The 27745-nt window shown below is 36.6% G+C and overlaps 1 protein-coding gene across 1 annotated transcript in view; it reads right to left on the bottom strand.

Annotated features, from left to right (window-relative positions):
* Window positions 1–27745, bottom strand: part of ROBO2 (roundabout guidance receptor 2) — an 894470-nt gene that overhangs the window by 73128 nt on the left and 793597 nt on the right. The window contains exons 14-17 of the mRNA XM_063305488.1: window positions 27106–27227; window positions 16775–17006; window positions 9915–10039; window positions 4668–4839 (exon numbers count right to left, since the gene is read on the bottom strand). Coding sequence (XP_063161558.1) covers window positions 4668–4839; window positions 9915–10039; window positions 16775–17006; window positions 27106–27227 — 651 coding nt within the window. The remainder of the gene's footprint in view (window positions 1–4667; window positions 4840–9914; window positions 10040–16774; window positions 17007–27105; window positions 27228–27745) is intronic.

Genomic DNA, 27745 nt, shown 5'->3' with positions numbered 1-27745 from the left:
CAGAGTAACATATGCTTTGTGATTTTAGAGGATGAAAATAAATGAATATGGATCCATATTTCCAATTAAGTTCAACAGAATTAACTTGTTTGGTTTTGGAGAAAAACACATTAATTAATTTAGTATTAGTTTTTGTTACATTTAATCATAATCAAAAGATACAGTTATTTGTACATCTATGTGTACGTGAATGAATTGAGAAAAAGCGAAGTCAAGCATTTCTATATTACTTCATATACTCCAGGTGTTTCTGAATCAGTACTGTCAAGTTAGTTAATTAAAATACAGATGAGGGATGTTTCTGACCTGTAATGCTTCATTGTTTCTGCAGACTAAAATATAATGAAATATGTTTTCCTCCCATTGGACAGTAATGAAGAACAAAACTAATTTGCTGGACCAAAAATTAATTAGACACATCAAGTTTTATTGTACCTATTATTGTGAAAATTTACAGCTGTTTCTCATATTATTACACCAAGAGTAGAAATATTTGTACAGATTATTATGGGAAGCAAAAGACCCTTATAAGGATCTTATACGATGCTATAAGCAGTATTCTCACTATATTTAGAGACAAGTTATTTTTACTTATTTCTACTTTGATTGTTACTTTGAATGGGTCTATTTTGTCCTATTAAGAACAAGTCCCACTGTTTCTCATGTTTGACATGTACTTTTGTAGTCTAATGCTTTTAATTGCTTCCAATTAAGGTCCTACTGTTATTAATTTATTCATGGAATTCAATTGTTCTCTATTTGTAACCCTCCCATTTTTCCTGTCACATTTCTTCTAGAAAAAAGATTTCCAGATTACCAGCCCTTCTGTTTCCTAAGCCATGTCAGTACTGGATTGAAAGCACCTAAAATAGCTTACACCCCCCCCCCCCACCACACCCAGTACTTTTCACTGAAGGACTGCTGAAATGTTTGCATTATTTGCCAAATAGCCTGACCTACTCTCCTTCACTCCTCTTCCTGCAAACTGGCCAATGACATAGTGAGGACACAAGGAGGTATGGAGGAACCAGAGCTCTACATGACTTTTTCTGTGTCTGTTTTTCTTTGATGTATTCCTTTTTAAAAGGTACATATGTGTAACTTTTTTTCATACTCAGCAGAACACTACCATATATTATGACCTCAGGTTGAGCTGTACTGCTAAAGTCTTGAATGGTGTCTGGAGACAATAAGGAACCGGAAGGGAAAACCAAGATTAAATCCTACCAAGAAGGAATAGTTGGTTTGATAGTAAGATTGAGGAACATCTATCCTGGTGGTTGCTCTTTATGGGATTGTGCTCTCCCCAATGGAACTGGACTGTTATCTGAAGATCCTTTTAAATAAACAGCAGGTGGAGGTTGTGGCCAGAAGCTTTTGTCCCATTCTGTACCTTATGGCTGTACCTGGATTAGATAGTTCTTGCAACAGTAACTTGTCCCCTCGTCACCTTGTGCTTGGATTACTGCAATATACTAGATATGGAGATGCCGCTGAAGATGCCTTGGAAGCCACAACAGCTACAGAATGTGGCAGCCAGACTAATAATGACAAACATTGCTACAGTAAGAGATACACTTATTTTAAGATTTCTGTAATGGCTGCCACTACATTTCTGAGCCTTTTCAAAGTGCTGGCTATTATCTATAAAGCCCTATATCAGTATGTATTGGAGATTGCCTTAGAAAGCATGACACTGCTATCTTATTCTGTAATGTAGTGGTCTGCTAAGATTTCATCTTTCAAGAGAAATGCAAGGGATATGGATGAAATGTCAGGTCTTCTCAGTAATAGCCCCCTAAATTTTTGAATATACTGTCTCCAGAAGTAGAGTTGGTTCTGATTCTCCTCATACTTAGAAAGGACGTACAAACTATGTTATTTGAATAAGTCTCTGGCTCACAGTGTAGTTCTGAGCACCTACTGGGTTTTGGTTTCATTATTAGTTATTAGTTAATAAATTATTGTTGCAAGAACTACATGGTTCAACTACATGGTCCACCTACTGTTTATCTAGATGGATTTGTACAAAGGTTCTCTTGGCTATAGCTGCCACTTGCATTTGTAGCTGAGAATCCAAGAAGAGACCCAAATTGTCATCAGTTCTGTATGGAGGAGTGCAAATCCATAACTGGGGACCTCAAACAAACAACCTGGTCTTTTTTTGGGTTAAGGCAAAGGCTGTTCTTCTCCACAGCCTACAGACACTGTTAGTTGAAGGATCACCTCTCCCCTATTGTGTCTATATATATACAGTACCATTAGGTTGAGAAGGAGAGACATGCTTTGGATCCCATCTAGTAGGGAATGTCATTTGGCAGGGCCCAAAAAGACAGCCTTTTCTGCACATTGGAACATCATTCCCCCAGATATGAGATTAGCCTGAGTCTGCTGGCCTTCTGTAAGCCTTTAAAGAAACTGTAGTGTCCCCAAGCTTGGAGATCTGCATAGCCTGTGGGGTGATTGTAGTGATGGTGATGATAGCTTTTTACCTGGATGCCAGTCCTGAAGGATACTGTATTTGATGATACCAAAGGCCACTGAGAGATGAAGGACGGGCAGGATTGAAGAATCCTCACCCTTGCAGGCCCTCCACAGGTTATCAACCAATGCAGTCAGTGCTTTCTTAGTATTGTATTATTATCTGAATCCTGAAAAGGATACAGACAATCTGGTTTGTCCAGTACCCCTTGGATCTGCAAATTAACCATACTCTCAACAAATTTCCCCAAAAAGGGAAAATTGGCGAACCATTAAAAATGTCTAGTATCATTGGATATAGGCACAGTTAGGGTCCCTAGAGCTTAAGCTCTTCAAAAGATGCTCACAAACAGTTATCTGTGGAACAGCACCTCTGAAAGCCACCAGATCTCTTGTATGATTATAGATACTCCACCACTTTGCCTTGGGATTGTGACTGGTGCCATATTCAAAAATTAGGTAGACACATTTGTGAGATGGAAACCCCCCCCCCCACTTCCCATGTCCACTCAGGAATTAGTCATTCATGCCAGGTTGACGCTCTCTTCCAGTATTGGATCATAGATGAGGAATGCTTCAAACAGGCTGACCTGGCATTTCATAATAGCAGCTAAAAGCTAGAATTACTGACAATCCAATTACCAGTCATTGGAGCCAAGCACAGGGACTAGAACATGGAATGCATGTAACACACTAAGACTGCCTTCCCTAAGAAAGGCCCACTCCCTGTTGGCTCCTAATCCCCTGAGACATACTAGGCCTCTATTCACTGTCCTCCTTCCCCTCCAAAAGAAACACTCCCAATGCCACAAACATCCCACTAGCTGGCTAACTGGTTCTGTAGGATGCTTCTCTCCAAGCACTCAACATCCCTACTCCTATTAATATTCACACTGGCTCTTATATAAAGAGATAGTGGTCTACACAAATTTGCATACATCTGAATTTGTTCTGTATATACTGGGCTGTTTGACTTTTTTATGAAAAATGCCTTGTGTGTATTATGGAGATATGTAACTCCTCTGGTATATTTTGAAATGGGGTAAATTTAAGAATATTTATTTGGATTGATTTTAAGGCTTGTATGGTTCTACTCTATTTTAACGATTTGGATTAAGATTAATTGGATTGCTTTTAAGATTTGCTTGTTTTTATTTCTTCTTAATGATTGGTTAGATTTATAAGGTATAATAATAAATGTTTGGTTTTAGGATTAATAGGGTTAAGATTGTTAATTATAAAAGTAGACAATTTATAAGTTTTTTTAGTTTGATTTCTATTATAGTAGACATAAATGTATAGAATAGTGGTAAGAAGGAAATAATTAAATAAATGTTTTGGGGGGGAGTTGATTAGGAGATTTGTTTTTATTATATACATTTCTTTTTTAATATATGGGGAGAGAACAATTGTATTTACTGATTTTTATAATGCACTAATGAAATGATTTATAGAAAAAAATGTGATTTTGGTCTGATAAAGAGTAAGAGTTTGATTAGGGAAATTGCTGCATATTCTTGCTGTTAAAAGTCAGAAGTTAACTGACTTTAAAGATTAACTTCATGTAATCTTTAAAATTCTTTTTTTCTTGTGTTTCACACTTTTTAGTTTTTTATTTTTCTTATTGTAGTTTTTTGCTTTTTTGTAGTTTTTATCTTTGCTTTAAACTTAATAACATTTTTATAAAAAAAATAGTTCAGCATGGAACTGACTAATAAAAAAAAAATAAAAGAAAGAGTATTAAACATTTTCCCTTTATTTGGATTCAAGTGTTCTTGTGTTTTGGCATAAAATAGAAGAGACCATCTGCTCAGAATAACTGATAAACAGTAAACCTCAAATGCTCAGATAACATACTTTAAAGATGGCCTTGGGCACCAATAGCATAAATAAGGAAATAATGTAGTATTCATAACAGGCAGAAGAGAAAGCTTTAGTTAGCTGTCCTATAAATCTATCAAACTGGTTAAGTGAAAAAATCTTAATGCAATGTTACTTTTATGCAATTATTGATGCTTGTAATTTATTTTAATAAACTAGACACTTTTCTGTTTTAGTTTTAGAAAAAATACTAAAGAGAAATTACTCAGCATATAGCTGCATCTTATATTTCCAGTCAAGATTCATCTAAGGCATAGAGAAATGTGATTATATTAAACACAGTTGTGGCACAAATATTCACTTACCAATTATTATAGGTTGCGGTTCACTTTTAACTCCAGTGCCAGCACTGGTACTTGCTGCAACTTCCACTCTGTACTGAATCCCTGGATATAGGCCTCCAATCACTACAGATCGAATGGCTGCATCAACAGTCTTGTTGATATGAAATTTTGTTTCATTACCCAAGCACCATATCTGGAATACAGAGGTATTTGACAAAATATGACAAAATGACTTTTAGCTTCTACCTGAGAAAACAAATATAATTTTGACCTGGATCTGGATTGTTTTCCTTCCCATTTAAGCATTTAATGTGTATTGCAAAAGGGAATAATTTGTCTGCAAAATGTAAACTGTAGGGTGAAATCCACTGAAGAGATTATTTGGTATCAGAACAGAACAAAACAAAACCCATAGCTATAAGCACTGTCTTTTTAGAACATTTAATTTTACCCTTAAAAAGATAAAACATGTTCAGATAAAATATTCTTGAAATAGTTATAGGATAGTAAAATATTACATGCTATGGGCTCTTACATTTTATTACTAAAAGTTTTAACCCTTGATCCTATTATACATAGATTATTAGGTTAAAAGGTGATATTTATATTTTTACTATTTTATATATTGTTGTTGTTCCTATATGCTTGCTCTATATAAAAAAAGACATTGCTTTTTAAAAAAAATACCTGTAGTTTAACCATTTCATCATATTGGGAGTGAAATATGCAAAGAAAAATCCCCTTCAATTATTTTTAGTTATGAAAAAGTAATTGTGACAGACAATCTACAACAGCAAAATTCAGCTTTTACTCCCAAAATCTAAGATTTCTACCAACAATAATAGCAAGAACAAGAACAAATGTACTGAAGTCATTTGTATTATACACTCAGTACATCATATTTCACCCAGGACCCATTTAAGTACTTACAGCTTAGAAAAAATGTAAAATTAATATTTGTTGCATCAGATTTCTATTCTTCAGTCTGTATGCTCTGAACTAAGGATAATCATAGTCTGTTAATGTTGTTCATAATTAACGAATACTGTCTTGAAAATTGAAAATGCTTTTGATCATACCCCTGTATTTGGTCAGGTAATTAAGGAGGGAATATGTAATTGTCTGTTGGTTTTTCAATGAACCAGTCACAATCAATTTGATTTCCAAGACAGTAGGACTCTGAAGAAAAAAAAAATGTTGTGGTGGTGGTTGTTAAGTTATACTGAAGTTTGTAACTGGGAAAAAAATAAATAATTCACCTTCATAAAGCAGCATTAGAAGCTTCCTGAGCTCCAACATATCTAAGTGATATTGTCAAATATGATAGACAAATATAATATTGTAGCAGTCTATATTCTTTTCTCAGAGGAAATAAAAATATGTTGGTTTAAGCATCTGTACAGATGAAGAATAGTTTTAAAGTGAAAGAGAGTGCTGAAAATCCATATGGCAATTTAGACCTCACTATGAAATAACAGTTGCTTTCTTATGGTGAATCAGGAGTCATAAATAAAAGTTTTAGTTTTATTAAAGTTATATATTATTTTTGTCTTATATTATTGCATTGTTACTGCTGTATGTTACTGTATGCATTTAGTTATTTATGGTCCAAGACCAAGTCAAAAATACAGCACACCATTAGTACATGCATAAGTAACAGTACTTACATATATAAAGAAAGAAACCCTATCAAATTAACATTTCATTGAAAGCACCAAACAGTTTCTATAAGCTAATGTTATAAATAAAAATGGTGCTACTGCTGTCAAAACACCTGGGTATGGTCATTTAATAAGAATACCTCAATCTCCTCGTCATGAGTGGAGTTTATCAGATTCAAGGGTGGGTGTATTAGCTCTGATTGCCAGTGCATATACAGCGGGCACTTTAAAAGGATGTGTGGAACTGACTCAACCTCTATATTCAAACAATACATATTTTATCTTCATAGGTTGAAGCTTGGCATATCAGTCAGATGCCACCCTAGTAGGGAGAGCATCTATACAGGTTATAGAGAAGGCCCTTCTATGTGGGGGTACATAATCTTATAGAAATTATTGGGGAGTTTCCAGGGGAGAGAGCAATTTGTCTGTGTGAGAGATGGAAAAGTTTGGCTTTGTCTGCCTGAATGTCTAAGTCCCGTACTCTCTGCTTAAGTTTTACCAAGTAGGGCTGGAATTGACAGTCCACACTGTCTCAGATATAGATCAATTTGTTTTTTCAGAGTAGATTGATGTATATCAGATAGATTGGGATGTAGCAATGAGATTCCCAAATGATTTGTTTTGCCCAGAATCTCAGACAATATAACCTTGTCTGACCCTCAAATTAGATGCAATTTAGTTCTAATCTGGTAACGGCATTAGAATATGTGATCTGTTATACACTGTAAACTGCCAACAATCCTGTTGGATTAAGCCAGTGTATAGATTGATAATATATGACAATTAATGCAGTTTTAGATAAAAATATCAGTTTCATCTAGCAGGACCCAGGAGACAGGCCTTTTCTGCCATGGCACCTACCCTGTGGCACATCATCCCCCCAGGGGAAACTGGCCCCATCCCTGATATCCTTTAGGAAGTCCCTTAAAACATCATTGTGCCAATAGGCGTGGGGGTATCAAGGCAGTGTGAATTAGTGAGATGGCTTTATTGTCCATAACAATAGGTTTCTCTGCTATTCCATTATTAGTAACTTTGATTGTGTTCTAATTGTTGAATTTCTAATTGTTACTTTTTATGATTTTTTATTGTATGCTGCTCAGAATCACAAATCTGTGAGATGGGCGGCTATACAAATATGATGTACAGTATAAACAAACAAACAAAAACATGCATGCAGACAGTTGGGAGCACCTTCTGAAGCAGCCACATTTGCCTTGCAAAGAAGGAGCTGCTTTAATGATTCAAAAAGAAATGGTTCATTTGCACTTCCATATACTGAGAATTTCACTCAAATGCTTTGCATAGTCTATTGTTACTCACTGACTTACCTATCTAAGAGGAGACATTTAGTTTAGAATTTAGTAACATATTTGAACTACATATTTATGGGCAAATATTTTTCTTTTCGCTATCCCTTTTCAAAATTAAACAGAAATGGAAATAAATATAAAGTGTAAATCTACAGTAGTTATAACTTTTAGCATTTTCATTTATATTGTTATCTTTACAGATACTATTGATTCCAAAGTTAAGAAACACAAAAAAAAACCCTTATACAAGAAAAGCATTTTAATTTTCTGTCATTACTGAAATTGGTCAAGTTTTTTCTCTGCTATAATTTACAAAATACATAAAAAGCACCTTGTGTAAATCCTGACATGTCTTAATCCTAGTATAATACAAAGGAGTATTGAGTGGAATGCTTTAATCAAAGCCTTTCTTCAGTTCTTACTTTCCTCTTCTTCCTCTTCCTCCTCTTCCTTCTCCTCCTTTTCAGAGAGAGAAAGAATCTGGGCACGGGAACTCCTGGCTCCTGCTACAAATGCAGGCAGTAGCTATGCCCAGGAGAAACATTGTCTAGCTTCAGTTGGTGTGCCAATTGTTGCCTGGAGGGAAGGTGCAAAAATTGTCACAGATATCCTTAGCATCTTGTAACGGAATATTGCAATTTAATCTACATGGGACTGTTCTGAATACCGTTTGGAAGTAACAAGTACAAAATGGTGAGATGGTGAGAGCCATTGTAGTCATCTAACATTCTGCTACAGGAACTGCATTTGTTGTCTGCTTGTTTTTTGCTACAATTCAAAGTGGTGGTTTGACCTATAAAGCCTATATGGTTTGGCAGCTGGGAGGCTTCAAGACCATCTACTTTAAATAGACTATATGCACTTGATACTATATAGCAGATATGGCTTGTTGTGAGTCCACATCTACTGGGAGATAAGACAGGTAGGGAATCAGAATACAGCACAATTTGTTATGGCTCTCTGCTTTTGGAACAGCTTGCAACTTGAGGTGTTTATTGACTTTACTTGAGGTATTTAGAATTAAATATTTAATATGCACAAGTGTGGACCTAGAGATAGTTTAATATTAAAGTTCTGGTAGAGACTCAGTATGTCATCCTTCCTTGACACCTATGTGGCTCCCTGTCCTAACTGATATTTTATAAATGATCTTTAATAGAATGGGAAGATCATAGGCTGCAATGCAAAACAGCAGCTTTATTACCAAGAATGTATCTGGCTCCAAATGGGCTGAATGAGCTTTCTTAGAAAATCACAATTGAAACAAAAAAATGAAATTTTGTTTAAAGTAGTGCCCACAGGCCCAGAAACATGAGAGAGGTAAGCAGGGTTAGTAGAGAATAGCTTATTGGAAAAGAGATATAGAGGGTATCAGGCAACAACCTATACATTGGTGCTTTTGTTAGAATCCCTAGCATTTGGGCCTGGTTTGTCATCTACTTTCTGAGGAGCATGACTATATTGGTTTGCTTGTTTTGACTTTTTCTTGTCAATATGTCAATCTCCTCATGGCTCTGTTGTCGATCATAATGTTATTCTACTGATAGCACTCTATAGCTTGTTCTAGTTTTTAGCTTGATTCCTTTCCTTTCCTCTCTCTTTTGCTCTCCAATAAAGATTTTTGTTCTTTTATATGTGACTATTTTTTTTTGTTTCTCATGCAGTCTTTTGATTTAAATTTAAATACATATAACCCCTTTGAGACTGAGGCAGAATTGGAATCCTCCACATTCAAAAGACCCTGTGTGCCCTGGCCAGTGGGATCACACCCAATGGACATTGTGATCTTATCTGTCTCAGGAAAGTAAGTATATATTATGGGGACTGGGGAGAATGGTTTAGATTAATTTTATTCCTGGTAGAAATGTTTAATTTTACACACACACACACACACACACACACACCCTTCTGGACTTCCAAGGGAGAAATGGTGGATTGAAGATGGCTCTGATTTTTTTCTCTAATTTCTCGTACTTGGGAGAATCTTTTGGAGGGAAGAATTGGTTCTACCAACCTCTGAGATGATCTGTGGGTCACAGATGGAAGGTGGGATTGACTTTACTATTCTACCATCTGATGTGATTGCCTTACTCTGTCTTAAGGGATGGCTGCCCCCAGAAAAAGAAGGCGAGAGAGAGAGAGAGAGAGAGAGAGAGCGTGCGCTACCTGAAAAAGTATTTGCAATTCAGGAATATTAGAATTACTGATATTGTAACATAATTTTTATTACTATTTAAAGAAATAAAGACAATATTTTTAAGTGTCCTTTTCATCCTGCATTTTATTCTTACCTTATATTCTTGAATGATTCCATTTTGGTGATCTGGAGGTGGTGGGTCCCATGAAATACTGATACTGGTGCTATTGTGGTTTCCAACAGTCAGAACTGTAACAGATTGTGGAGGGGCACTAGGAGCTATAAAAATGGAGCAATTTGAGACATAGTGATATGTACACTCTTGGTGGTTAAAATAACTAACTTATAGCTATGGGCTTGCAAAGAACTATTGAAAGAACTGTTATTCCAATTTCAGAAATAAATAAGTCTCCCTGTGTAGCCAAAAGGAAACCAGCTGCATAGGCTTGGTGTGACAGCCCCAGTACCCGGATCTTAACTTTAAAAATTCTCCAGACAGTCCATTAGGAAGCTTAAAGAATTCATTTATTAAATTCTGATTACATAGGACAGTTGAAAAGTTCTGAATAATGTTTTGGCACCAAAGCATTCAAATTAAATCATTTCCTCTGACATAGTCTTTCCTTCTTGTTTCATCTCACAAACAATCCTGTTCTCATTCCTGATCTTCCCCCTCCCATCTCCTTAGACTTAATTAGAGTCCAGGTGTCTTATCAGCCTGTCCTTGGCTTCAATGACTTGTGAAGGAATGTGATTAACGATCCTCTCTGTCTGCAAAGCTATGATTGCTGACACGTGTTTGCTCTTGTTCTGGTAGAACTCAGAGGTTTTCAGAAGTACAAAATAGATCTTTAGATAAAACTCTTATAGTGAAATAAAAAGAATATATATATATATATATATAGACTGCATGTTCTATGGTCAAGGAATACTGAATGACTTTGGGACAGAAGATTAGCCTACCTACTATCTGTAGTAATACTGAACAAAGTTGTTGCTTTAATTCTGATGGCAGACACAGGAGTTCAAAATCGATTAGTTAAAGTGATTTGAATGCTTGTTTGTAGATGTATAAATATGTATACACCCATAAGTAATATCTAACAGTTCAGTCTTAATCTCCACAATAAAACTAGTATAATACCAGATACCTCAATATAAATTAAAACACTTCCTTGACAGGCTTACTGCTATTAAATGGACCTCACTGAAAAACATCATTTTAAAACGCTTTTTCTCATTTCCCTTGCTCCTGACTGCTAGAGACTACCATGCCTGATTCTTGACAGGTCAATTATTCCATTGCTCAGCAACTTTCCCTAAATATTAAAGCACCCAAATCACTACTCATCTTTTTCAGATGCAACAAAACAGAACTGCATTTGTTACTTTCACAAGGCCAAAGAGGTAGGGATGAATGGATACTGAATAGTGAAAAATGTCTGTTTTTCACAAGGAAGCGGCGGGGGGGGGGGAAGAATTGTTTTAAATCATTGGGCAAGGTAGGGTTCAGAAGAAACATTTTTTCTAAACTTTGGTTCAGTTGAAAACAGGGCACATTTTGAGGTATTTGCTTTGCTGACAGAAATGTGCATTCTAGAACTAATAATAAGAATTTCATATAATATCTTCAAAGTTTTTATTAAACATTTTTGATATTAAAAAGTACTTCCAAAAGCAGACATATGCATCATAGTGCAAAATGAGATGTTTATAAAAAGACTTCTTTTTTTCTGAAAAAAAATGAACCATATTCATTACAATAAAAATCTACTTGGGATTTTGCCTGAAAAAATATAAATGCAAGATATTTACAAAGATAGTTAACTAAAAAAAATATCATGGAATTACACTTGGTGAATGACGGTTGTTTCTTTTTTAAATATGTAAGTCTATAAATAGCCTACTATGCAAACAGATATACTGCAAGCTTTTTTAAAAAAAAAAAAAAATCAGCACCTGACATTTAACTGTTGACAGTACAATTTGTTATAGTCTTTTGTTGTAATAGAGGAGACACCCAGAAGCAGAATGGCTGAAGGTTACATTAATATCACAACAGCTAGGTACTATGAGTATAACCTATCTATATGCAGGGATTCCTAAAAAGCTTTTCTCTACAATGATATGAGATTACCTGTTTTACTCATCTGGAAAATACCAGTTTCAATGAAAATGGACCAACTCTTCAGATAATATACAGATTTAGAACAACAAAAACAGTTTTTTTGTTTTTATTTTTAAAGTAAGAGCTCATATGGGAAAAAATAGATGAAAATAAATACACATTTTTTCTTTTTTAAAATATTATATTCCTCCAGTTGTTTGATTATTGTTAGGTAATATTTTTCTCTGCTTCTTGCATAGGATTAGGTTTTTCATTCCACAATAGCATAAAATTCACAGTGCCTGAACACATCCAGATCCCATCCAGATCAGGATCTATTTGTACGTTAAATTCAGATGTTATCAGGATTAGAAAGACATCTCCTTTTTCTTTTAAGAATTGGCATTCAAACTACTTTATCCAGGTATAATTGCTCATAGCTATTAATAGCTTTTGTGATGAAAAAGAAGTCTGTTGTTCTATTAAGATGAAAGTAAAGAGTTAAATGATCACTTCCTTATAAGGAAGGCAGCCAAGATAGGACAACTTAGAAAAGATAAGAGGCAGTTGACAGTTGGACAAAGCAGAAAAGCAGGAAAAAAGTAAAAGCAGACAACTAGTATTTATAAAACAAAAGGAAAGGAAGACACTGATAGTTCTTGTGACAAACTAAACACTTATTCTGTAATTAACAAGGCAGCAGTACAGAACTTACTATTTGTTCACACAATATTAGTAAAAAAAAAAACATTGTTTATATCCTTTGTGTAAAATAAAGACAGAATATCCCCTTATCCCAATCTAAAATGTTAGGTTGCCAACGAACAGATGAGGAAGGTATAAATAACCATGTATGTCCAAACCTTCATACAGTATCTCTACGTTTATCATTTTAAGGTACTGTCAGCAAGAGTTAAAGAGTATGCATTACTCTCCAAAATTAACTAGGAACAACATGTACTAGGAACAAACTTCTGCCCAGATAACCACTTATTTCAGCACAGATCTATACTTTATTTTAAAACAATCTTAACCAGCATTGTGGTCATTATCACATTTTTAGCACTTAATCTGGTAAGATAATACAAATATCTAAAAAAAGATTTTTTTTTCATATCAATCCTGATTCTATCATTCATTAATTTTATTGTAATTCTAATTGCACTACTATGTGAAAGGAACAAAAAAAAATCAGCATTTCTCCACACTTTTCATAGATATTGTTTAATCATGTTCTTAGGTTAATCATTTTTTTTCTCTCTAATATAAATGAATGAATGAATGAATGAATGAATGAATATATATATATATATATATATACCCTTTGATATATAACCCTTTGATCATTCAAATTTATGATGTTTTGTTTGTTTGTTTTGGTTTGTTTTCCTGGAATCAATGGCAGCTGTGAAACTCAGAAAAATATCTGGATAAAGAGCAGAAAATAGGTACCAAGAGGATGCTGATGCCAGATCTGAAGAAACAAATATGGCTCCCTTCTAATATAATCGCAAAGTAATCAGTGACTCTTCAGCAAAGGATCATTACCTTGTCGTGGTGCTGGAGCTTGAGCACCTCAACGATGCCATGAGCTAAACCGTGAAGGGCCACCCAAGACGGGAAGGTCATGACAGAGAGGTCAGACTAAATGCGATCCCTGGGGAAGGTAATGGCAACCCACCCCAGCATTCTTGCCGTTAAAACTAAATGGATCAGTACAACCAGAGATATGTCGGTATACCATCGGAAGATGAGACCCCCAGGTTGGAAGATGGTCAAAATGCTACTGGGGAGGAACAGAGGATGAGTTCAACTAGCCCCAGACATGATGACGCAGCTAGCTCAAAGCCAAAAGGATGGCTAGCGGCCGACACTGCTGGTGGTGAACGGCGAATCTGATGTTCTAAGAATCAACACACCATTGGAACCTGGAATGTAAGATCTATGAGCAAGGGCAAATTGGATGTGGTTATTGGTGAAATGTAAAGATTAAAGATAGACATTTTGGGCATCAGTGAACTGAAATGGACTGGAATGGCCCACTTCACATCAAATGACCACCAGATCTACTACTGTGGACAAGAGGACCACAGAAGAAATGGAGTAGCCTTCATAATTAATAGTCAAGTGGCTAAAGCAGTGCTTGGATACAATCCAAAAAATGATAGAATGATCTCAATTCGAATTCAGGGCAAGCCATCTAACATCACAGTGATCCAAATATATGCCCCAACCACAGATGCTGAAGAAGCTGAAGTAGAGCAGTTCTATGAGGATCTGCAGCACCTACTGGACAACATGCCTAAAAGAGATGTTATTTTCATCACAGGAGACTGGAATGCTAAGGTGGGCAGTCAAATGACACCTGGAATTACATGTAAGCATGGCCTGGGGGAACAAAATGAAGCAGGACATAGGCTGAGAGAATTTTGCCAAGACAACTCACTCTGCATAACAAACACTCTCTTCTAGCAACCTAAGAGATGGCTTTATACATGGAATTCACCAGATGGACAACACCGAAATCAGATTGACTACATCCTTTGCAGCCAAAGGTGGCGGACATCTATACAGTCAGTAAAAACAAGACATGGAGCTGACTGTAGTTCAGATCATGAACTTCTTATTGCACAATTTAGGATCAGACTAAAGAGATTAGGGAAGACCCACAGATCAGCTAGATATGAGCACACTAATATTCCTAAGGGATATGCAGTGGAGGTGAAGAATCGATTTAAGGGACTGGACTTAGTAGATAGGGTCCCGGACGTTGGACAGAAGTTTGCAACATTGCTCAGGAGGTGGCAACAAATTACATCCCAAAGAAAGAGAAAACCAAGAAGGCAAAATGGCTGTCTGCTGAGACACTAGAAGTAGCCCAAGAAAGAAGGAAAGCAAAAGGCAACAGTGATAGGGGGAGATATGCCCAATTAAATGCAAAATTACAGAGGTTAGCCAGAAGAGATAAGGAATTATTTTTAAACAAGCAATGTGTGAAGTGGAAGAAGACAATAGAATAGGAAGGACAAGAGACCTCTTCCAGAAAATTAGAAACATTGGAGGTAAATTCCAGGCCAAAATGGGCACGATCAAAAACAAAGATGGCAAGGACCTAACAGAAGAAGAAGAGATCAAGAAAAGGTGGCAAGAATATACAGAAGACCTGTATAGGAAGGATAACAATATCGGGGATAGCTTTGACAGTGTGGTCAGTGAGCTAGAGCCAGACATCCTGAAGAGTGAGGTTGAGTGTGCCTTAAGAAGCATTGCTAATAAGAAGGCAGCAGGAGATACAGCATACCAGCTGAACTGTTCAAAATCTTGCAAGATGATGCTGTCAAGGTAATGCATGCTATATGCCAGCAAATTTGGAAAACACAAGAATGGCTATCAGATTGGAAAAAAACCAACTTATATCCCCATACCAAAAAAGGGAAACACTAAAGAATGTTCAAACTATCGAACAGTGGCACTCATTTCACATGCCAATAAGGTAATGCTCAAGATCCTGCAAGGTAGACTTCAGTAATTCATGGACCAAGAATTGCCAGATATACAAGCTGGGTTTAGAAAAGGCAGAGGAACTAGGGACCAAATTGCCAATATCCGCTGGATAATGGAAAAAGCCAGGGAGTTTCAGAAAAACATCTATTTCTGTTTTATTGACTATTCTAAAGCCTTTGACTGTGTGGACCATAACAAATTGTGGCAAGTTCTTAGTGGTATGGGGATACCAAGTCATCTTTTCTGCCTCCTGAAGAATCTGTATAACGACCAATTAGCAACAGTAAAAACAGACCACGGAACAACGGACTGGTTTAAGATTGGGAAAGGAGTAATGGCACTGCTGTATACTCTCACCCTACCTATTCAACTTGCATGCAGAACACATCTTGCAACATGCTGGGCTTGAGGAATCGAAGGCTGGAGTTAAAATCACTGGAGGAAACATTAACAATCTCAGATATGCAGATGATACCACTTTGATGGCTGAAAGCGAAGAGGAACTGAGGAGCCTTATGATGAACGTGAAAGAAGAAAGTGCAAAAGCTGGCTTGCAGCTAAACCTCAAAAAAACCAAGATTATGGCAACCAGCTTGATTGATAACTGGCAAATAGAGGGAAAAAATGTAGAAGCAGTGAAAGACTTTGTATTTCTAGGTGTGAAGATTACTGCAGATGCTGACTGCAGTCAGGAAATCAGAAGACTCTTAATCCTTGGGAGAAGAGCAATGACAAATCTCGATAAAATAGTTAAGAGCAGAGACATCACACTGACAACAAAGGTCCGCATAGTTAAAGCAATGGTGTTCCCCGTAGTAACATATGGCTGCGAGAGCTGGACCATAAGGAAGGCTGAGAGAAGGAAGATCGATGCTTTTGAACTGTGGTGTTGGAGGAAAATTCTGAGAGTGCCTTGGACTGCAAGAAGATCAAACCAGTCCATCCTCCAGGAAATAAAGCCAGACTGCTCACTTGAAGGAATGATATTAAAGGCAAAACTGAAATACTTTGGTCACATAATGAGAAGACAGGACACCCTGGAGTAGATGCTGATGTTAGGGAGAGTGGAAGGCAAAAGGAAGAGGGGCCAACCAAGGGCAAGATGGATGGATGATATTCTAGAGATGATGGACTCATCCCTGGGGGAGGTGGGGTTGTTGACGACTGACAGGAAGGTCTGGCGTTGGCTGGTCCATGGAGTCACGAAGAGTCGGAAGCGACTAAACGAATAAACAACAATCAGTGACTGCAGTTGTCTACTGTATAATGCTAATATACAAAATTATATGCACTGTGAAGAAAATATTATTGTTTCTCCTTGTGCAAAACTCTATGCATATTTGCAGCAGCATAGAACATAATTATTGCAAACATATGATTATACTTTTAATAATTTTACTTACCTTCCTCAGTGGTACGTGCAGATTTTGATTCACTGTCCATCCCTTGAAATTCATTGAAATATGGTCGAACTTTGATGTCATATGTAACCCCTTTTTTTAAATTGATAAGGATAGCACTGCGTTCTGTGGGAACATTGACTTCCACAGTCTGCCATGCAGAAGGGGAACTCAGGCCTGATGTCTGTCGATACATAACTCTATAACCCTGAATGAACTGAGATTGACGATCAACCTGAAATATTAACAAAAACATTTCTACCATGAGTTGAAGAAAGAAATTTAACTCATTTCCTCTGAGCTATCACTCATACTGTGATTATAACTGTATTATGTAGTTCTTCCATCTTGACTAAGAATAATTGTTGCTTTCCCATAACTGTAGTTCTTCAAATGATAGGAATATTTTATAGTTGAGGACATTTTTGGGGGTAAGATGCATCTCTACTGCTCATTTCCTGCATATGGCTTATCCTTATTTCACTACCCTCAATGCAGCAGTCTGAAACTGCTGGTACCCACCAGAACGAGCACATTATGAGAAAAAATGGTGGGTCATTGAAGAGGGTGGGTCATTGAATTAACAAGTCACCAATGAGGTCATTAAGTCACAGAGACCCAGGAAAGCAATCCATTCTTCTTCATACATATCATACATATGGGTGATTAGGAAGCTTATTTTTGAGATGAGACAGGTGTACTTGTAGAAAAAGTGACCAACCTCTCCCCTATTCTTCCAAAAGATATACTAGCTAGTGCTGATACAATTACTTAAAGATATTGTGTGTGTGTGTGTGTGTGTATATATATAGAGAGAGAGAGACTGGGAACCATGAAATAAGGGGAATGAAGTAAGGAGCTACTTGGAACCAAGGAATACATTTTAGTAGCATATTTGTACAACATAAAACTCATCTCAATAAGAAATTCTAGAAAATTGGAGTAGTGGAAAATTGTCAAAATTACTTAGCACTTAAACTAATGAGATGTGATGGAGCTCGGAATTGAGGAAGTAGAGAGTGCATTCCAGGCAGATAAGCGTTCTCACAGCTTGCACTGCTTGGAGAGTGTGGGGGAGCCAAGGAAGAAACACTGGCACTGCCCTAGATTCCGAAGGGTATTTTCCCCTTTAGCTCAGTTAAGGAACCTTTAGTCTGACAAGATTCTGTGTATGGTAGAAACAATAAAGAAACTAGAGTTGCGACTTCAGCTCAGGGTTGTTTCTTCACCAATTACTCTGACATCAGCAAACCCCAAATATATGATGCATAATAATGGCACATACTGCAGCAATATATTGCAGATCACAAAATACATAGTCATATGTCTATGAAACCCAACATTCCACAGGAAAGAGTTACATTTCTATCAGAATTGGGGGTGTGGGTTTTGGGTGGTGGGTGAATTTGATTTTTTGAGGAGAGATATGTATGAGCAATCAGTGCCATAATGGGAATGGTAAGCAAAGCTAATGAAATGTTTGTAAAAGACAGAAAAAACTTTATAAGAGGGTTGCAATTTTAAATTATGCTTTCAAATCGGATATATCAAATCAGTCTTCCTTTAAAGAAGAACTATAATCAGTGTGTAGTGGAATAATATTATATTTATGTGGTAAATATAAATATATTTATGTGGTCACTAGGAGTTGAAAATGACTTAATAGCACATAATCAATTGCACATAATCAATCAATCAAAGGAATAAAAAAGTTTTCTTCATAAGATTGAGAATCCAGCTAAGTGACAACGTTATAAATGAAAAGATCCATATTTAGGGATCTATATATTTTTGGATTTTGAATCTGGCAGCCCAATATGAAGTTTTCACATAATACCTATGAAAATAATATTTATAACTTGAATAAGAGGATAATGGGGATGCCAGGACTGCTAAATAATAGTGACCAGGATTGAGAGCAATGAGCATGGTATTGACCGTTAAGAACATTTGTGGGAGAAGACTCTCTAATCTTTCCAGCAGAAATAATATACAGTGGAAGCAAGTCATCATCAAACTGGACTACACTTTGTTGTGATCAATTACTAATCACCAGTAAATTCAGTAGAGGTGTATGTAGACAAAGGTCACAAACCTATATTGCTGAGAACTTCTAGAGAATGTTAATAGAAGTGTTCCAGGTTTCAATGTTGCTCCTCCCCCCCCCTCCCTTCTACTGTAAAGGGTCAAGAAAGTGACCTGCAGTTGGTGGATTAGTCAGAGCTATCAGTTTTGATAAAAAGACTACAGAAGACATCTTAAGAGCCAAAATCTGCAGTTAATTGACAACTGGACAGGGAACAAACTGGTTGAAAATGGAAACAGTAGACAGGCCTGATGTCACTTCTGAGCCAGGAATGCTTTTTCCCAAAGGAAAGCTTGAAGGCAAAAGGACTGATTGTACCAATCCTGTTTAACAAATTTCTGGCAGTGCAGACAGAAAGAATGCCTGATGTTAGGGGCATGGCTACAAGTCTGAAGACTCTGAAGGAAACACAGTTGGCAACTCACTTGAGAAAAAGTGAACAACAAATGGAGAATGAACTGAATTAAAAACAACTTTATAAGACCAAGGGGACATAGAAGGAAAAAAGAGATTTCCCCCCAACTTTTAAAATGGAACAAGAAAAAGAATCCAATAATGATTGAAAAGGAAGTGAGAGGAGAAAGGTAGCCATGTCCAAGACTGTATATGGCTCATGGTGTGCTTCCTGCCCAAAGTCTCCTTGGTTGTTTTTGAAATACATCACCACTTGTCATATTTAAACACACAAATGAAGATTGAACTGCCACATGTACTGCATTAAAGCCACAAGCACCTTTTATTATTAAGAAGTAATGAAATCAAGTTATAGAGGTGTTTGTACAAATGTTACCATGATTTCTAAGAGCAATAAAAGTACTTGTGCAGTTATCAGTCAGAATTATGTAAGAGTCACATTCAGGCTATCTGGGTAGACATCTAATTGGCTGGTTAATTCTATCTTATAAATCAAGATTTCACAAATACAGTTTCCCTTATTCCTGACTGCTTACTAAGTTCATTAAAGCTTTTATTTACTTATTTGTTTCATGTTATATTGGTTTGGGCAATATCAAGAATAAGTGCAACGTTAGAGCTAAATCATCTTTCCAATATCAATTACCTCTTCTAAAATCTCTTTACACTGTTCATTAACTTTTTCAGTAAGAATCATGTTCTTATGACAGGAAAAAAACATATATATACAATAGACTAAACAAGAAACTGAAACCAGATTTATGAGATCTGGGCATAAACACATTTAATCAAAACTGCCATTGTTAAAAACCTTACAGCATATGTTACAATAATGTTAAGCTTGCATTTTATAAACTTCTCTAGATACACTTTAAGGGAATTTATGCATTGAAAGAAGGACATAATTCACAATAATAGCTTGTTAATACTGAAGGAATCAAGCTGTGTTTTTCAGAAGAACATTAAGCAGCTGCTTCCAAATGAAAGAGTCTGTAAATCAGGACAAATTGTTTTTATACACATTTGAGTTTCATTAATTAAATGTTTTATGGACATAAGACTCTATGAACCTAGCAGTTATTACAAAGCACACTTTCAGTTCCTCTGCATAATATGTCATATGAAACTACTATATTGTAATCCAAGGTATTACATCCATGATGCAATAAAAAGTATAAATAAAAGTTAACCTTTCCCTACACAGTATTTAGGTTACTGATCAATGTTTGGAATTATAAAACATTCCTATGATATAACAGGGCAATATAAAATATTAACTTCAGAGTATATACTTGTACTGAATTCGCTGTGCATAAAGAGAGATACAAAATTAAAGCACAGGAAATATAGAAGCATAATTAAATGTATATCTGTCTTGTCTCTTAAATAGCTAAGTTGTAGGAAACAATGACCAGAGTGATTGGGTAGCCCTATGTACACTAAATGATAAACCCAACAATCTTCATATCAAGAGACAAAATATTTATGAAACTGGATAAATTACAATATGTAATTACAGTTTTTCTACTAGGTGAACATGTGTTTGCCAATACAATTTGCCACAGAAATGTAAGAAACCCTAAGAAATAATCTAATTTCATAGACTGTAGTCAATTAACTTGAGAACCTGAGAAAGAAACAAGATAAAACACAAACTTTTATAGCAGAGATATATAAAGTAATAAAAGTGAAGATTAATTGCAAGGAACCTGCCATGATGACCTGCAGTTTTGTGTTCCTGCCAAAGAACAATTAGACACGTATTTGCATCAAAACTCAAAGGATTGGAGTAGCGGTGGTCACAGTTTGGCTGATGAAACAAGATGGTGACTGATCAGATTTTTTTAAAAAAAGGCATTACAACTAGAACTGACTGTGCAAACAACTTCCCATAAAAAAAAAAGAAAACAAACAAAACAAAACAGCAACTCCAATGGAGGAGAGAAACAGATAGAAGCAACAGATTCTGCGCCACTGGAACTGAAAAACATTTTTCAAGCCCTCATAGAAGAAACAAGCTTTGTGCCTTCAGGAGAAGTAGGAACACTGCAGAACAGGCAACAGAATGGTAGACCCCTAAAGCACAAAGTGGTTTGTAATTGTGCCCTGCTAAATACAAAGAAGATTGTGGTTATTGATGACTCAGTACTCTGGGAAAGCAAAATAAATGTATGAGGACAGAACCATCTGCTCATAAACTACTCTCTCTTCCAGTTGCCAGGATTGTCACAGAACAACCTAACTAATCCATTGATATCCCTCACCATTAATACATGTAGAGACAAACATTACTGCAAAGAACATCTACAACTGTATTGCCATGAACCTTGAGGATTTACAAAGAAAGCTAAAGGACTGGGATAATGCATATTATCCTTCTCGTCCAGTAAAAAGACCATAAAAGGAAACAAGAATATTCCAAGTGAATTAGTGGTTGTGCAAATAGTGTTAACAGATTAAAATTGGTTTTTGAGATCACAGTTCGAGCTACCTAGACTGCTGGCATAAAAGGGCAGACATCAGAAGAAATGGTAACAATTATTTTGAGCTTTAAAATGAATTCTGTGCAGGTTGAAAACCAAGTAAAGACCTCAGATAAATTGTTGTATACTGTTTAAAAAAGTGAAATATGGAAACATTGTATTAATAGGCATATTAAATCACTCAATGAAAAATCAGAAATAACTTTGGCTCATAAGGCATTCACTGCTTTTTAGCATTTCTTCTTGACTTCTCTCTAGACAGCAAAAATATAGGAAAAGAGCCCCTTTCTATGTGCATCCTGAAAACCACAGTGTTTCTCCATCATAGAAAAAGCTGATTGTATATATGTCATTGTTCCCCAAAAGCCTGAACCTTGTAATTAAACACTGCTTTCACTTCCCCGTCAAGCCACATTGTAGTCCAAAACTCTGTTTTCAAGACCAGGACTAAAAAAGCTTATGAGAAACAATCTATTTTCCAAAACAAATACTCCGCAGTTGTTTTTTTTCTTCTTCTTCTTTTCTCCTTGCAAGAGCTGTGCTTCACAAAGATTTATTGTCTGGCTTAGCAGTCAAAGGATAAAACAAACAGGGTGGACTCCCCCCCTCCTCCCTTCCAGGTTCCACACTCTTTTGTGACAAAACAGACTGAGAAATTTAGGGGGAAAAAAGTTTCAAAGTTTGGAATGATATATTGTAGTGACAAAGAGGGGAAAAAAACTAATTAAAGGGGTCTTGAAATTCCTTTTGGCTGTTCTCCATAAAGTCAGCAAAACAATTTGCCCAACAATCTTTTATGTTATTCTTTATGAAACCTTTTGCTGGGCTTCCTGATTTAGCTATTGTAATGCATGCATGTAAGTGAGATGGCTATATACAGTAAATGGATTGATTGATTGATTGATTGATTGAATGAATGAATGAATGAATGAATAATATACTCTTTCCCTTAATGCCCTTTTGTTTTTGTGTCTTGTTATATGCAAGTATGTAAGTCACAGGGTTTGCAGTGTGACATAATGACACATGTTTCATTAGTTGACCTCCTCCCACTCCTGTCCCTCATGGCAAATACCTACAATCTTATATTTTAGAAGAAAAGTGGAAGTTCAGTTTACAGGTATTGGGTGAACAGATGGATACAATCTGCTAAATTAGCTGTCTTTGAAGTCATTTTGCAAAGATCTACAACAGAAGAGGAAACTGAACTTGTTTGGAAACTACTGGGAACTAGACATTACTTATGAATGTATGTCTCAGTTGTGTTGGATTTCAGGAAAAAGGCAACATGGCACAAGCATAAGAGATGTTTTAATTCTTAAAGTATCTCTCTCTCTCTCTCTTTGTCTGTCTTAGGATGGTGCCAGTGTAAGTGGAAGACAGAGGAAGTATGGAAAGGAAGAGTGCAACTTGCATTGGAAAGGATAGAGTGGGTAAGGACAAGGAAGTGAAATTCTGGATGGGATTGAGGCTGGACTGTATTCTGACTGATGGTGGATGGAGACTTTGGAGCACAGAGATGAGAGATTTGTGACAATTGAAGCAGACTTATTAGTTAGAAGTCCTGGAGGTGCTGCTTGCCAGGCAAGGCAGCAAGAGCACCAGTGGACTGACAGGGGACTTACACCAGATGGGTGGTGAAGGGGAGTCTAAGGTAAAGGGTGAAGAATCATAGAGTTCCTAAAAGTCTGCTAGTTCTGGGAGATGCCATTTCTGGGAGTGTCTGCCATGGGTGCTCAGTGGTTGATGAGTGTGAGCACGGTTAGAGCTTGTTTCATAAGCATCAAGGATAGTGCTGTGGCCAAGGGAACTGAAAAGGACTTCCAGCAGCTGCCGGAGACTAGATACTCAGCCTCTGGTCAGTTTTGTGCTCTCCAGAATTACATTTAAAATGAAAATGAATGAAAAGTGAAAATGGCTCTGTATGAGAGCATACTTGTCCCCCCTTGATTTATAATAAGGTGAGATTTGGTTGGAGCTGATGATATCTTGAAAAATAGAGAGCTTTACACTTGTGGACCCAAAGGGAGTATTTGAAATAATGTATGGATGTGATGTCATATCCCTTATGAATATACAGTGGAGGTGAGGAATAGATTTAAGGGACTTGATCTGGTAGACAGAGTGCCTGAAGAACTATGGATGGAGGTTCATAACATTGTACAGGAAGCAGCAACTAAAACCATCCCAAAGAAAAAGAAATGCAAGAAAGCAAAGTGGCTGTCGGATCAGGCTTTACAAATAGCTGACGAATGAAGGAAAGAGAAAAACAAGGGAGAAAGGGAAAGATATAACCAACTGAATGCAGATTTACAGAGAATAGCAAGGAGAGATAAGAAGGCCTTCTTAGATGAACAATGCAAAGAAATTGAGGAAAACAACAGAATGGGGAAGATTAGAGATCTCTTCAAGAAAATTGGAGATATCAAGGGAATGTTTTGTGCAAAGATGGCCATGATAAAGGACAAAAAAGGCAGGGACCTAACAGAAGCAGACGAAATTAAGAAGAGGTGACAAGAATATACAGAAGAACTATACAGAAAGATCTTAATGTCCCTGATAACCACAATGGTATGGTCACTGACCTGAAGCTGGACATCCTAGAGAGTGAAGTCAAGAGGGCCTTAGGAAGTATTACTAACAACAAAGCCAGCAGAGATGATAGTATTCCAGCTGAGCTATTTAAAATCCTAAAAGATGATGCTCTTAAAGTGCTGCACTCAATACGCCAACAAATTTGGAAAACTCAGCAGTGGCCACAGGATTGGAAAAGGTCAGTTTACATTCCAATTCCAAAGAAGGACAATGCCAAAGAATGTTCAAACTACTGCACAATTGTGCTCATTTCACATGCTAGCAAGGTTATGCTCAAAATCCTACAAACTAGGCTTCAGTAATATATGAACCAGGAACTGCCAGAAGTACAAACTGGGTTTCGTAGAGGCAGAGGAACTAGAGATCAAATTGCCAACATTCGCTGGATCATGGAGAAAGCAAGAGAGTTCCAGAAAAACATCTTTTCATTGACTATGCTAAAGCCTTTGCTTGTGTGGATCACAACAAACTGTGGCAAATTCTTAAAGAGATGGGAGTGCCTGACCACCTTACCCGTCTCCTGAGAAACCTGTATGTGGGTCAGGAAGCAACAGTTACAGCCAGACATGGAACAAACAATTAGTTCAAAATTGGGAAAGGAGTATGACAAGGCTATATTTTGTCACCCTGCTTATTTAACTTATAAGCAGAGAATATCATGAGAAATGCTGGGCTGGATGAATTACAAGCTGGAATTAAGATTGCCGGAAGAAACATCAACAACCAGATATGTGGATGATACCACCCTAATGGCAGAAAGTGAAGAGAAACTAAAGAGCCTCTTGATGAGGGTAAAAGAGGAGAGTGCAAAAGCTGGCTTAAAACTCAACATTAGAAAAAAACTAAGATCATGGCATCTGGCTCCATCACTTCCTGGCAAATAGAAGGGAAAGAAATGGAAGCAGTGACAGATTTTATTTTCTTGGGCTCCAAGATCACTGCAGACGGTGACTGCAGCCATGAAATGAAAAGATGCTTGCTCCTTGGGAGGAAAGCTATGGCAAACCTAGACAGCATATTAAAAAGCAGAGACATCACCTTGCCCACAAAGGTCCATATAATCAAAATACTGGTTTTCCCAGTTGTAATGTATGGCTGTGAGAGTTGGACCATAAGGGAGGCTGAGTGCCAAATAATTGATGCTTTTGAACTGTGGTGCTGGAGAAGAATCTTAAGAGTCCTTTGGACTCCGAGGAAGTCAAATCAGTCAGTCCTACAGGAAATCAACCCTGACTGTTCATTGGAAGGACAGATATTGAAGCTGAAGCTCAAATACTTTGGCCATCTAATGTGAAGAGAGGACTCACTGGAAAAGACCCCGATGATAGGAAAGACTAAGGAGAAGGGGATGGCAGAGGATGAGATGGTTAGATAGCATCACCAATGCAATGAACATGAATTTGAGTAAACTCCAGGAGACAGTGGAAGACAGGAAGGCCTGGTGTGCTATGGTCCATGGGGTCATGAAGAGTCAGACACGACTTAACAACTGAGCAACAACAACATGGATGTGATGAAAGCAAGCATGCTTTACAAGGAAAGAAAGAAAGGTATGGAGAGGTATACTGAATGTTGCTGGTGTAAAGCAGTTTCAGCTTTGTTTCATTTTCTTTTTCTTGCCTCATGTGGCTTAGTATTTAGATGATGATGATGATGATGATGATGACGACGACGACGATAGACAGTCTTAGTGGCTCTCTGGATAGGAAGGAAGGAGTGTGTGTGTGTTTGTGTGTGTGTGTGTGTGTGTGTATATGTGTGTGTGTGTGTGTGTATACACACATGCATACACACACACACATACATGCATGCATGCATGCATGCATGCATACATACATACACACACACACAAACACACACACATATATATACATGCCAAAAACAAAACTGTGAGGAAGGCACTAGATGGTTTCTATAAATTATAGATAGAAATTTCACCACTGCCCTTGATACATATTAAAATAATAATAATAATAATTTAAAGGAAAGCAGTGATCTCCTTATTCTGAGGGGATTAAACATTCTAGTAGCTGGAGTTATGAGTTCTGGTTGCCATTGAATATATAGTGGACACTTTACATGAGATACAGATTCAACCTCTGCATTTCAACATATACAAATACAATTTTCAAATGGGTGTTTGAAATATCCTCCAGTTGTTGCCCTGAGAAATAGAAAGTCCTCATTAGAAAAATTATTCCCAGCATAATCTACTTTTTAATTTCTAATAAGACAAGAATGCAAACAATGAAAGGTTACATATAATTGCTACTATGTATCAATAATGAAAAATTATTAAGCAATTCAGCCTTTGCTTGCGGTATAAATTAAACAATCTACTTTTTTTCTAGAGTAAAATGGTAGAAATTCAGATATTCCTATTTTGATAAATAGGAAATATGCAGAAGCTATATATGTATGTATGTATGTATGTATGTATGTATATGTGATGACTTCCAAGGAAATAAAGTAAAAGAAAGGAACAGAAAGTAGGAGTGGTAAGTAGTTGTTTGCCAGCAGTCAGAATGCCAAAATTATTTTCTACCATCTGCCAAACCAACTTTCTAAAAATAAAGCGAATTCTCAGAGAAGCAGAAGTTCCTAAGACAAGCTTCTGGTTGAGAGAAAACCCATGGCGTTTACTTGTTAATAAGGTAACTATTAAAATATCACAGTACAATTCTAATTACTGATTAAAATAAGGGAAAAATTAAAGAAGTTCAGAGGTTTTACTATATATTTTCCAAATGTCTTACCGTCCAAGTCACTTGAATGGTGGTAGGAGTAAGCACAACAGGATTATGTAGCCGCACAATTACATCTCCAAGCTCTTTTTGGACCTGTCTATGATCCACACCTTGTGCTGGTGGACTGATATCTGTCAGGTCAAACACATATGTGTGCACAGATAAGTTATTATCTTACTAGGGAGAGTCATTCAGAAAAATCAATTCATTATGATGATTGAAAAGCACCTTCACTTAAATGTTCTTACTGAAATTAGTTTATTGTCAAACAATGTAGTAGATGGGATTGAATTCTGGTCCAGATAGAGCATTTCTGATTTATATAGTAGCAATATTTGTATAAGATATAAATCTATTTTAATAAATATTAGACATACTGTACATTTCTCAAATAGTACTGAAATGCATAATTTTTCAGAAGGTCAGAACACAGCGTGTTTGTTTCAAAGTTCATGGAAGAAAAACTAAGCAGCTATATGGATCGCACAACGATACACCCATCACTCAAATAAATGAAGTTTGCAGAACTGATTAAGATTTTTTATCATAATTGTGGCAATCCTACTTATTTTACAGAGTTCCTGCAGTGCTATAGATCATAGAACATAATATTTATTGTAAAAATGGTTCCTTTGCTCAAGAAATGCTC

This window comes from Candoia aspera, chromosome 5 (assembly GCF_035149785.1).
Source record: "Candoia aspera isolate rCanAsp1 chromosome 5, rCanAsp1.hap2, whole genome shotgun sequence".
Classification (NCBI taxonomy): domain Eukaryota; kingdom Metazoa; phylum Chordata; class Lepidosauria; order Squamata; family Boidae; genus Candoia; species Candoia aspera.
This window is presented reverse-complemented; position numbering and strand designations above follow the sequence as displayed.